Source organism: Rhynchophorus ferrugineus, unplaced genomic scaffold (assembly GCF_030347505.1).
Source record: "Rhynchophorus ferrugineus isolate W39M unplaced genomic scaffold, kcgeb_rfMv2 rfM4, whole genome shotgun sequence".
Classification (NCBI taxonomy): domain Eukaryota; kingdom Metazoa; phylum Arthropoda; class Insecta; order Coleoptera; family Curculionidae; genus Rhynchophorus; species Rhynchophorus ferrugineus.
Genome location: NW_027472583.1, coordinates 23,204,594 through 23,217,683, shown reverse-complemented (window position 1 = coordinate 23,217,683; position 13,090 = coordinate 23,204,594). Strand labels below are relative to the sequence as shown.

At 32.2% G+C, this 13,090-nt stretch overlaps 1 protein-coding gene across 2 annotated transcripts in view; it reads left to right on the top strand.

Annotated features, from left to right (window-relative positions):
• LOC143195607 (peroxidase) overlaps positions 1-12,111 on the top strand; it is a 104,519-nt gene extending 92,408 nt beyond the window's left edge. For both annotated transcript variants that reach the window (XM_076402876.1, XM_076402875.1), the window contains exons 3-12: positions 1,927-2,138; positions 2,199-2,375; positions 2,435-2,631; positions 7,562-7,757; positions 7,820-8,165; positions 8,222-8,378; positions 9,083-9,256; positions 9,318-9,501; positions 11,436-11,553; positions 11,608-12,111. In XM_076402876.1, the coding sequence (XP_076258991.1) occupies positions 1,927-2,138; positions 2,199-2,375; positions 2,435-2,631; positions 7,562-7,757; positions 7,820-8,165; positions 8,222-8,378; positions 9,083-9,256; positions 9,318-9,501; positions 11,436-11,553; positions 11,608-11,719 (1,873 nt within the window). In that variant the 3' untranslated portion in view covers positions 11,720-12,111. The remainder of the gene's footprint in view (positions 1-1,926; positions 2,139-2,198; positions 2,376-2,434; positions 2,632-7,561; positions 7,758-7,819; positions 8,166-8,221; positions 8,379-9,082; positions 9,257-9,317; positions 9,502-11,435; positions 11,554-11,607) is intronic.
• Positions 12,112-13,090: the final 979 nt, after the last annotated feature.

Sequence of the window (13,090 nt, the reverse complement as noted above, 5' to 3'; positions counted from 1 at the left end):
GTGTCTTAATAATGCCTTCGTTCCAAAATCCTTGGTATGGCCTTTCGATTTTCGCTATAGTTATCTTGGTGTAGCCGCTCCTTTTACTCAAGACGCCCAAGTTCTGAGTTGAGAAAGTTGACAAAAACACTTTAAAACCATGCAGCTTATAATGTTATAAATGTTATTAATGTTATCGATTGACCGCGCGTTAAAAATTTTGTAGTCATCGAATATTGAGTCCGCCATATATTCTTTATTTGATTTTTTGGGTATGACAGTTTTTGGAACAACTTACTTAAGTACTGGAAAGCCGGTCCTTCGCTATTAAGCGCTTTGAAGAAGTCCTTAATAAGGTCAACTTTAATGTGTAGGTCTAGCAATAAAACATCCTGTGGGTTCACAAATCGTACAGAGAATACAGTTTGTAGTAATGGCTATAACTTGGTCAAGCCGTTCTCACATAATGATGATCAACTAACAGTGATTTTAGGTTACATCTCAACCAATAGCTCAATAACCTACACTATAACACCTAATACTCGTACTTACTACAACAAAATCAAAGTACTGCAAATACGCATCTTTGAGTGCATTTGTCCCTATTTTTCGACGTTTACAGAAATACAGTGTCCACGAATGTAACAAACACACTTTGAATCGACTGTGCAATGTTATCTTTGCATTTCTACACGTTCCGAAGCACAATCGTAGCATAAAATGAGTTCCAAATAATGTCCAATGCAACATCGTCAGCTGACAGCTGTTATAAGAGCACAGTGCTGCCACCATCCGCATACTCAAAACATAGATTGAAGATTTGAGTTCAGAACATCAAATAACGTAAAAAATCCTTCTCATCTGCTCGGGTCCAAAAGTTTAGCCGAATTTGCAAACTTGTATAATGCATGAAAGAGTTTGTATTAAGTGTTATAATAAAACTAATATGCAACAAAATATTAAAAATGTAAAATAAGAAAAGAAAAAGAAGAGGTCACGAACAGTGTAAGTGAAGACGTTGAAGCTGAAGTGAAACACGTGAAAAAATTAACGAATTTCTCAGAACGCTCGCCGAATCAATTTAGTGTCAACAATTAAAAGTAATTATAATAAAGAACGTACTCACATTTCAAAGAAAACCTGTAAACATGCCCCAGGTCTCCATCTTCAACAGACATGGCCCCGTGTAATTTTATATTATCCCAAAAAAATAAGAAGATCATAGAGAAGTATTAAAACTACTTTTGTATAGAGTATAGTTAAGTAGATTTGAATTCGGTAATTATTTCTTTAAATATATTTCCACTACTCTCAAATCAAATCAAATTTCAATTCAAATCCTATTATAAAATTGAAAACATATTACCTTCTGATTTCCTTAAGATACAAACTATCCTACATAACTCCAGTTTAAAACTATTTTGTGAACTTTTTTATGTTTTCCGAAACAGCTACAGATTTTACCCAGTGCTCCACAATTGTTAATCATTGGACACATTTTGGCATCAACATCATATTTCCTCATAAAATAATTTTAGGCTTATCATGCCTAAACTTACTAAAAAATAGTTTGAATGACATGAAGTTTTGAGATTTGTCATTTAGAGGTATTAAAAGTAAATATTACCCAGAAAAATTATGTGAGTCTGTGAACCAATTTGTCATATATCTTATTAAATAATATATATGTTGAGTTAATAAAATATTGAACAATTTAAGTATACATTCTTTAAATATTTTCTCCTAGCGACATTTTAAATTTAAATATTGAATAAAAAAATATAAAAAAAATAAGACACCCTATAAAAACTTCTTTGATGATTTTCAATAATACTTATATTTCAAACATACATTTCCACAATATTCTTAAAACTATTTAACAAAATTGAATTCAAACCTAATTTTACTGATCAAAATCAATTAACTATTTTAAAATTTTTGTTTTAGTTCAAATAATTTCGGACAAATTTTTCCAAACATTCCTCCACCACAGCCAACACAAGACCCTGAAGCTGCAATGGGATGCGGCCAAACACCCAATTTCTGTCCGAAATCTAGATACAGATCCTACGACGGATCCTGCAACAATCTCCAAAATCCTGGAGTAGGAACTCCCCAAACCAGATACAACCGTTTATTGCCCCAAAAATATGGTGATGGTAAGCGATACAGGACCAATACCGTTTTTGCACTATTTCAATGGATTCTTATGTTTCAAGGAATCAGTACTCCAACTCTAGCTAAAAGCGGCAATGATTTACCTAGTGCCAGGACAGTTTCAATCAACATATACCCGGACATACCAATCGAAGATCCAATCTGGAACTTAAACGCTATGCAGTACGGTCAGATCATCACTCACGATATGAGTATGATTGTTGGAAGCACTCAAACACGTAATGTTCTATCAACAAACTATGAGTCTTCACTAAAATAAATGTGTTTAACTTTATAGAGCCTCACGCAACCAGATGTTGTTCGCCCAATGGACAACTTTTGGAACTGGCTAATAGTCCCGAACATTGCTTCCCTATCGTCATTCCTGTCGATGATCCAGCTTACTCTCAACAAAATGTCAGATGCATGAACTTCGTAAGAACCATCACGGACCGTGATCGTAACTGTATCAGCAGAAATCAGCCAGCTGAACAGGTAATATAAAACTAGCACAATATGGAATAAATTACAGACAAAACTTACATCGTGTACATTCTGAAATACTTTCCTTGGTTGGAAACTTATTTTAAACCTTTACTCAATCTCTAGTAGTATGCAATGATTAACCTTTTCAAAATTAAACGAGTTGTTCTATGCATATTTAATTTAACGTTCCTAGGAAAATTACAGCTTCTTAGGCTTTAATTAATTTCTGAAATTTAGACCTTATTATTAGAACTATAATTCATTATTTAGTTTCATTATTTCTAGAACAATATTTCAATCAATATTATTTCAATGTTTGTTTGCTTTTCAAAATAGGTATTTTATCACTATTCGAAATTATCTATTTTGTATTTAAACAAAATCACAACCATTGTAATAATTAAATGAGCTTAATTTACAAATGGATCTGATTGCCACTGAACAGCTTAGTAATACTCGTAGCAATATAGTACAACTTAGGTATATTCATAATAAGAGCTAAAACACCAATAAATATGAAGAAATAGAGAGAAAACTCAATAGGGGTTTCTGACGTCGCCTTTCATTCAAACTTAAATAAACAACTTTTTAATTTCTGAAACAAATTTATTAAATAAAATTCAATTAAAATATAAAAATAAATATATCTTAGATATTTTAAAGACAGCCGGATACTTCTTCAAATTCAACTTCTTCTTCCTCTTCTTTTGTTTGTGCATTCGGTTACACAACACTTCCTAGATCGAGGGTGCATTATACTTATATTGTACTAGCAACTATTATACTAATGAGCTAAATACTACTAACTTCAACTAAAAACTAAACCATATAAAAACGCTCTTTTTTACTTAAACCAACCAAATGCCTTTGTGGTTCTTACCATAGCGATTCAAATAAGGAATAAGTTTAAGGTAGTGACATCTAGATATTAAATGTCGCGAAACATTTCTCAAACATTGTCTATAAAGTTAAATCTCTATTTTTGTCTGTAATAATATATTAAATGTTTTAGAGAAGTCAGGTGCATGTCAAAAGTTTTACAGATTTTTAAAATATAGAAATATAAAATAAAAAATTTCATTTCATATGAAGAAATAGATATGCTGGTAAGAATAATAAGATTAAGTAATACAATTATAATAATATACTAGCAGAGCAGTCCAAATTAGTATTACCAACATCTATACCAATTGTAGGTGAATTAAATATCTACATGTATTTTGTCAGCAAACTGTATTTTGAATATCTTGACTATATCAAATATGTCCCATAAATTTGCAGTCCTTGGACAATTCGTTTCACTATTGGGTTGTGCGCATAACAGGTATAAATTTCTAAATTCATATTATCAATAAAATAAATTTGTAAGAATTGATGATCTGCATCTAGTAGTGGTAACAGATCTCATATGAATGTTGGACAGGAAGAAGATAGAATCATTTACCATTCCAAAAACTAATGAGCATCATGAACCTGGTGGTGATGCCAATTGTGGCAATTTTATTTCAACAAAAAGACTATTGTCATTTCCACAATTTTAACTGAACTATTTCTGTATTGTAGTGGAATACTGCTCGCTCCTGAGACGCAGGAGTGCTACGTCTAAGGAATCACTCAATTTCATTGTGTCGTAGTTGCCATTATTGTGTATAAAGTACACGAAGTCGTTACATTCTAAATCTTTATACATACTTCATTTCCAATCACGCTCGAACGTGTTTATGACATACCAATACAACTATTCATTTTCTGTCTCTCGCTGGTCATCAGTACGGCTAGTATATGAAGTAACTCGTAACATATTTGATTGACTTTGATGAACTAAAGCAAGTTTCTTCTCTTTGGCATTGTTAATAATAAATAAAAAGAAATTTCTGGCCTACTAAATTTGTAACTAAATAATAACAAATGGGAATACAATTACAGAGATACCATAAACAGTCACTACATATTTCAACTCCAATACAATCACATTTAGAGTATTATTCGAAATTTCCGTTAGCTCACAGTTATATCATATTTGATATACGTCATTATTTTTAACTTGATTTTCACGTTATTGACGTACCTATCAAAAAATATCAATATTTGTGTATTGGTCTTCTCGTCATATCGGTCATTGGAATCTCGGTTAATATCTGACCACCAACAAAGTCGATCCTTTGTGGCAGTGAAACTATTAATAACAGTGACAGTTTGTATAGGGAACAAAGTTGTTGGATTTAATATTTTCTTTGTAATTATTTCATATATAAACATTCCCAGGACAATTTTTTGAAAATCAAAATTATGTCTCGTTAACCACACTTTTACTATATACCTTACATACCTTTCTCGAGTTTTAGCGATACTAACAAGCAACAATTTATTATTCACTATCTAATTATCATGAAAAAAATAGTCACTACTAAATAAATAAAGGTCTTATAATAAATACACTAACAAATATTTATTTATCTTATTCACAGATGCACTTTTAGAAATCATAATAAAGTATTAGTTAAGTAACTTGTGCCTGCCTTACTACTATCAAATTAAAATGCATACGAACAGATTTAGGATTAAAGGTCAATAGGCCAACACTTATTTACATATACAGAAAGGTTAGGGTTTTATTGGCAGTCATGTAACTAGCAGTAAAACTAGCCTATAAACAACAATAGCATAATTGTAGAAACACACATAATGCTCATAGTTCTCATATAACATAGTTACCATTTAATATTACATAGTTATATCATTATAAAATTGTAGGAATCTTTATTAAAAATCACTATCAGATTAATATAACCAAGCAAGCTGTGTTACCATCTTAACTTAAAATAACATTACTTTGGGCCTTCATTCTTATTCGTTTGTATTACTACATCTTCAGAATTGAGAAAAATCGAATAAACGACATTTACACATATTCTATTTAGTTCAATTGTAAATCCAATTCAATTATAATACGGCCCAATTAAACAGAATTGTCCATATTGTAATATCAGATTATATTTTAATATTTCATCCTATCTGACTGGTATCAACGGCTAATTTGCTTATATATTGATATAAAGAAATAATAAAAATGATAGATGGTTACTCCTTTATTATTAAACTAGCGACCCGCCCCGGCTTCGCACGGGTGCAATGCTGATACTAAATTAAATACACTACAGAATAAATATGAACGTTGTATATAAAAACATAGCGGCCCGCTCCGACTTTGCACGGGCATAAAATATATATGCCTATGTCACTCAATGAAAACATGATTAAAATCGATCCAGTATTTTTGGTTCATTCATTACTGCCCTTGGCCTGCACGCATTAAATTTGAAGTAAAACAATTCCTTTTCCCCTATACTTACTATGAAGATTTCCTGCTATCTTTGGAATATCTAAATTCATACAATTTTTATTACATTACACATTTTTAAACGCAAATTTTAAATTTGTAATATCTCCGAAAATCTTTGTTTAATTTACATGCTGTAAGGAACCATATTGATCTATATTAATTGCACACTGTATTTAAGGTACTTAATTCGATAAGGATTAATGCCGTATTGCTTAAAATAGCTTCGTAAATAAGCCATTTTCTCACGTAAAAAGTAAACAATAAAAATGGTTAATGTGGGTTATCCCTAAAAGATAAACATATACCATCCCGGACTTTCTTGTAGACCTTTTTATGGTGTACAATACTGTAGTACATTAATTTGATCTAACTCGTAGGGTTAGGCAGCGTTTTTGCTAATTGCTAAATAAGCCTAAAAAAATAGGTTAATTTACGACATCACGTTAGAAACCTCTAAAATTAGAAATGTTGCCTTAGTATATTATGCATGTATTATACATATAAACCTTCCTCTTGAATCACTCTATCTATTGAAAAAAACCGCATCAAAATCCCTTGCGTAGTTTTAAAGATTTAAGCGCACATAGGGATATAGGGACAGAAAAGGCGACTTTGTTTTATACTATGTAGTGATATTTATACATGTCGTATGTTTGAATGAAATTCTTTATTTACATATGATACTTTTAACGGAGTATTCTAGTCTAAAGACATGAATTTTAGATAATGCGCAGTACCCACTTGGCACAGAGCTTTCTCATACCCAAATATTCGTGAATGATATGATGTACACGTTCAGTTGATATCTTTAGAGTCTGCTATTTCATTCAATTTCAATTTGCGGTCATTCAAAATCATTTTGTGGATTTTTTAAATTTTATCCTCGGTAGCAACCTCTTTTGGGCGTCTACTGCGTTCACCGTCTTCGGTGCTCATTTCACCGCATCTAAACTTAACATACCTTGATGGTTGATTTTCCTGGAGCAGTGCCCGGACACTCGGCATCAAGCCAAATTTTTGCTTCAACTGTATTTTTCCCTTGGAAAATCAATATTTTATCAACATGCATGACATTCTTTTTTAACCATTTTTTTCACAATAACAAAAGTTGCTTCACTCAAAACGCTATAATTCACAAACTAATGATCTGACAGCTGTTGAATTTCTACAGGCATCTTTGGAGGGTTAGGCCTAATTAAAAACATATGGATTTAATTCTAGTAGCGCCATCTATGTGTCATGTCCGAGGAATTTTCAATTGACCTGTTATAAGTCACAATTATTATTTTATAATTATTTTTATATTATATTGCAATTAGTATAATAAAACTAAAATGTTTTGCCATATTACTTTTTGCCATATTTTTTAAATTTCAGAATTGTGTTCCTAAACTAAAACATAAAAGATCCAATTTTTTACTTCTTAATCCCTCTGAGGTCATTTACGGTGAAAAAAGGTTCTTTAGGTTAGGAACCCATATTAAGCAATACGTACTAGCTACCAATATATAAAATTTTGATTCAATTATAACTGCATAGTAATGAATGATAATAACTTAACAGACAAAGCATGTTGATCTTTCTATTTTATTCCAGTTAACTGCTGTAAATCATTATTTGGATTTATCAATTGTCTACGGTAACAATGACATCACCAATCAGCAAGTGCGTCTATTCCAAGGAGGAAGGTTGAGAACTGATGTCAGAAACAACAAGGAATGGTTACCCAGAAACCAAAACGTCAGTGCTGTTTGTACACTACTTAATCCCAATGAACCATGCTATATGGCTGGTAAGATCACCTCCGCATAAGTTAAAAGTAGACTATCATTCAAATATTGGTACGCTTTTCAGGTGATAGTAGAGTGAACCAAAATCCACAACTCACCGTTCTTCAAACTCTTCTTCTCAGAGAACACAACCGACTTGCTAATGCGCTCGCTCAACTTAACCCTCACTGGGACGACGAAACTATTTTCCAAGAGGCCAGGAAAATTAACATCGCTCAACACCAACATATCAGTTATTACGAGTGGTTGCCTATCTTTATCGGTTTGGACAACTCCCTGAAAAACAAAATCGTATTTAGAACCAAAGGTTACGTCAATGACTACAACCCCAGCGTAGATCCCAGCATCTTGAACGAACATGCCACCGCTGCTTTCAGATTCTTCCATACATTAATCGCTGGACAATTAGAGTAATTATAATTATTAATATTGCAATCATAGGTTCTAATGATCATGTTTCCTTTAGTTTGGTATCTGAAAAGAGAAACAGCTACGGAAGCGTGAGACTTAGTGATTGGTTCAATCGTCCTGCAGTTTTAGAACAAGGCAACAACTTCGACGAACTCACCAGAGGTTTAGCTACTCAACCCGAATTAGCTGCTGATGCTTATCATGATAGAGAAGTAAGACAACATTTATTTCATTTAAAAATTTTTAAAAAAATATTACAGCATTTTTTTTCTGTTTATTATACTAATTTGCAATTTTAAATTAGCTTCACATTTTTCTTATTATTCAATTATTACACAGTTACTAGTCATTTTCGACTAACCTACAATTTGTTTTTATGAAAACTTCAATCTAGGTATATAACTATGAGGACCCATTGGCCCTATCTCAGTCTCTGGTGAAATAATATTTGTACATGTCACTGCTGTACCCTCTAGGGTAGATAAAGCATTGGCCCCAGTACACTTCCTTGTGGTAGACCTGGTTTAGCTTCTTTTATTGTAGAGTAAGCTTCTTCTTGTTCAACTCTAAACATTATTGCTGTAGTGTACAATTTTAGTAGTTCGGTGTATTGTTTTGGTAGCATTTTCTGCAGTTTATGAACAAAGCATCATGCCAAACCTTAGCAAAGGCTTGTGCTACATCTATGAATATAGCTGAGCATACTTCTTTACATTCATAGGATTTTCAATAGCATCTGTTATTCTATGGACCTGGTCAATTGTTGAATACTTTTGATTAAATTTGTTCATTCAATACTTCATCGATGCTTCACTCAGAATGTTTGTTTGACATACAAAATTTAAGAACTAAATTTAAAAAGTTATAGACACAAAATATTTTTTTTTAAATAATTTCCACACTTTCACATTTTTAGATTACACTCAACTGGCTCAGACAGCCTGGACAACAGCTCGGTCAAGATCTGAAAGCCATCTGCATCCAAAGAAACCGAGACCATGGTTTGGCATCGTATAACGATTACAGGCATTTCTGTGGACTTCCTCGTGCTCGTTCGTTCCTGGACTTCTCGGATGTCATCTCTATTGACGTAAGTTTAAACATTCACAATGTATATAGTTGACGGTAATTTCATATTATTCATGTTTCAGAATGTCAATCGTTTGGAAACACTGTACGAGCACCCTGATGACGTAGATTTGACTGTCGGGGGATCCTTGGAAAGAATTGTTCCTGGAACTTTAGCCGGACCAACCTTCTTGTGCATTTTGACTGAACAATTTTTCAGAACGAGAGCCGGTGATCGTTTTTGGTTTGAAAATAGTGGAGATTCAGGTTAGTTGTAAACTTCACAACATTTATCGAGATAATTTTCTTGATATTTTTTTCACTATTTTCATCACGATATTTCACACACGATAGTGTGTCGAAAGAACCATACTAGTTTGACGTCGATTCAATCATCTGACCATGTTTACACTCACATGTGTTACTCAGTATTGCTAATCTTTTTTGCAATAATATGCCGATCATTTCATTCAGTTTACATCGGTAGATATATGCAATAACATTTTGTTCTAGACACAGCAATGTGATGGCAATGAATATTCTGTTTCGGTGTGAATCTAGATGACTCTCCTGGAATATCCCATGACTTTTTGCTCTCAGGGTCGTCATAGTGGATATACTTTTCCTATCCAGTTACAATATGCTACAGAATTTGAACCGAGTCTTCGACCAAAACGTCTTGTTAATTACGGTCTTTGAACCCTCCAGGCCATTCTTTGATATTGACATCAAAACTGATCACTTAAATCGTTGACATCAACACCATTGTTATGAATATGGCGGCATATCGGATATAGAAACATCAGCATAGATTTTTAAGAATTTTTGAAGGGCTTCGGCTCCAGCTTTCTTCAAATAATACAAAAAAAGTAATGTCAAGAATTAAATTAGAAGCATCCCATGATTAGCGTATGTATATAAAGAATAATTCTGGAACGCTAAGTGAAAAACTGTTATTTTGTGGAGAGAAGTATTAAACCATCTATTTTAATAGTTATTTGATGCTTTGCAATAGATACCTCTTATCAAAATTCAAGCAATTACCTAATAGATGGATTCTAAATTCAAGCTTATATATTGATCCAAAGAACAAGGCTTTGTTAAGACATCACAGAGTTGGCTAATGTTCGATTATCTTCATAATAATAAGTTCAGTGCAATATGTCAGTCAAATATAGATAAAAATATGTGATGATAACAAGAAGCAGTAACTTAACTATTAAATTCGATGGTTTCAGCTCAAAGTCTCAAAAAACTTTCAAACAACTTATCAGTTAATGTTTCTAAATGTTTATATCTAACAGAAAAGATTCAAAAGGCTACACGAATTGACTGAGAATACCATTTCGAACCGTTTCATTGTTTGTCGTATAAAAAGAAAAGTATTCTGAGGCATATTGCAACTAAATATAATATTGGTAATAAATTATTGAAATAAAAGTAAATATATTACGATATTCCACGCAAACACCAACACAAAATATTTATGTCAAAATATTTATTTATGTATTACTGTGCATATGGTATCGTATCACCAAGGTGTAGTGTATTACAAGATACTAAAAACAAACTACTACTACTGTATGCACATGTCTACCGATATTAATTCAATAAATTGAAAAGATACAGTGCCTTACTATTGTAAAACAATGCTCGGCCACATGTTACAATAATTGTGAAGAATACACTGTTGTAGTTCGAATGCGAAGTTCTGCCACACCCAGCGTAGTACGACGAGATATAACACCCTCTAAGTAATCAAAAGGTCTTCAGATAGAGCAGCCTGGCTGATTTGCCCGCTGTTGATTGAAATGCTGAAAAAGTGTGAAAATAGATCTATAAATGGATCGCTGTTAAATCAACATTGTTCCTTTGACACGGCATGACCATATTGACAGAAAAATGGAACCATTTTGATTAACATATATTATGCCTTTTTTCTCAATAAATGCTTTTTTATAGTGAAAAAATTATTAAAGAGCAAAAAAAAATGTTTGTCTATACCTTCAGCAAAATAGCATATAATAAAAATAAAAATAAAATAGACTTTTAAATCCCTTATAATTAATTCACAGCCCTAGTATTTTATTTCCAACCCAATATGTTCTTAACAAAAATAAGGAAAACATTTCTTGTTCATCAATCATTCACTAAATTACCACAAATAAACTACGAATGTAAAACTTAATTACCTCTTTTAGGTTTTACTTTACCTCAACTATACGAATTAAGAAAATCCAGTATTTCTAGACTGATGTGTGACAATGGAAACAACATTAAGGCTATGCAACCACGAGGTTTTGAAAGGATATCACACGCGTAAGTTAATCCTCATTAACATCTAAAACATACTCTATATCTATGTGTTTTTAGAAATACCGTTGTACCATGCGAATCACTACCGGCTGTAGACCTTTCCCTCTGGAAAGACAACTCTTTCTCTAGTTTTCCATCGGGGCCCAGTGCAGATTTCTATTACAAATGAAGAATGAAGTGAATGCTAGTACTGTTACATGAACGAGTATTATTGCTGACTAAGTATTTGTTAATTTATATTTTTTCACTACTTTTTTTAATTAATAGTTATTAATAATTTGTTAATTTATAAGATTCCATCGAAACCAAATCTGTTCTGTTAAAATCGAATGTTGTTCTACCGTTCTTATGTATATACACAACTTCATACATGTACAACTCACATTAACCATAGATAGTGCAACCATATACTGCATCAATGCCAATATTTAATAACTTTAATTATTAGAACATAGCTTTAAACTCAGTGTTTGCATTATTTTTTTGTTGTATATAGTAATATGTAAATAAAATTACTGGACGAATAACTGATTAATAAATGGCTAGAACTGGTAACTTTAATATGTATTTTTATTATAATTATAAAATGTTTCCAAGTTTAATCAGCTTTGCCAAAGCAGTATTCATCGCCAATTTAATTCAGTTCCTTCAAACTTACTATTAAAAACTTCTGCAGACAAATATGTTACGAATCACTTTTGATTCGGGATGAGACTGAACTAATAACACCACTTTTGACTTTGGAACAAGAGAATAACTTTATTTACGTCGCTGGTCTTTTATACATACAACAGATGTGCTCTTGTGTCGACATGAATCATACATTTAACAAAATATGTTTCCTCATTATAAACAAAACAAGACTGTATATGAATGTTATCTGACATAAAGCTTCATATATTATATGAATATATCCAGCATATGTCAACATAATTTTCAAATATTAGATTTTATATGAGCTTCGCAAATATTTTTCCAAAAGACGTTGTGCCAAGTATATTTACTCTAATTTTTTCTCTGTGTGTAATATATATTGAATAAAATAATTGCTATCATTTTCTACAACTTTTGCACAACTATCCGGCATATTGATTTGGCTGCGATACAACTACGGGCCCTTTTCCACACTTCTTAAGAATTACGAAATTACGTGCAAGCTAAGCCATGCTTCATCCATCTGAATAAGTACTAATAAGAAGACGCTAATCTGCTGAGTATACTGAATGTGACAGAACTTGAGCATATTTTAGTTGCAACAGTGTACATTCACAACTCTTGCAGCTTATGGCCGAACGTTATGATGCAAAAGGACTTTGAGTCTGTTACTCGCTATTGCTGAGCTTTACAATATATTCATTCAATATGTTCAATTGAAATCCGTGCACTTCTGCAGTAACAGCTTTGTTCGATTTTAAAAGCTCGAAATACCCTACAAATACCCATTTAGCAATACGAAAACAAGCTATTGTGACCACAATCAAAAATCTTCAAAAAGGTACATAGACTTTCAAGCGTACCCTTCCGAATGAGGTAATAAAAT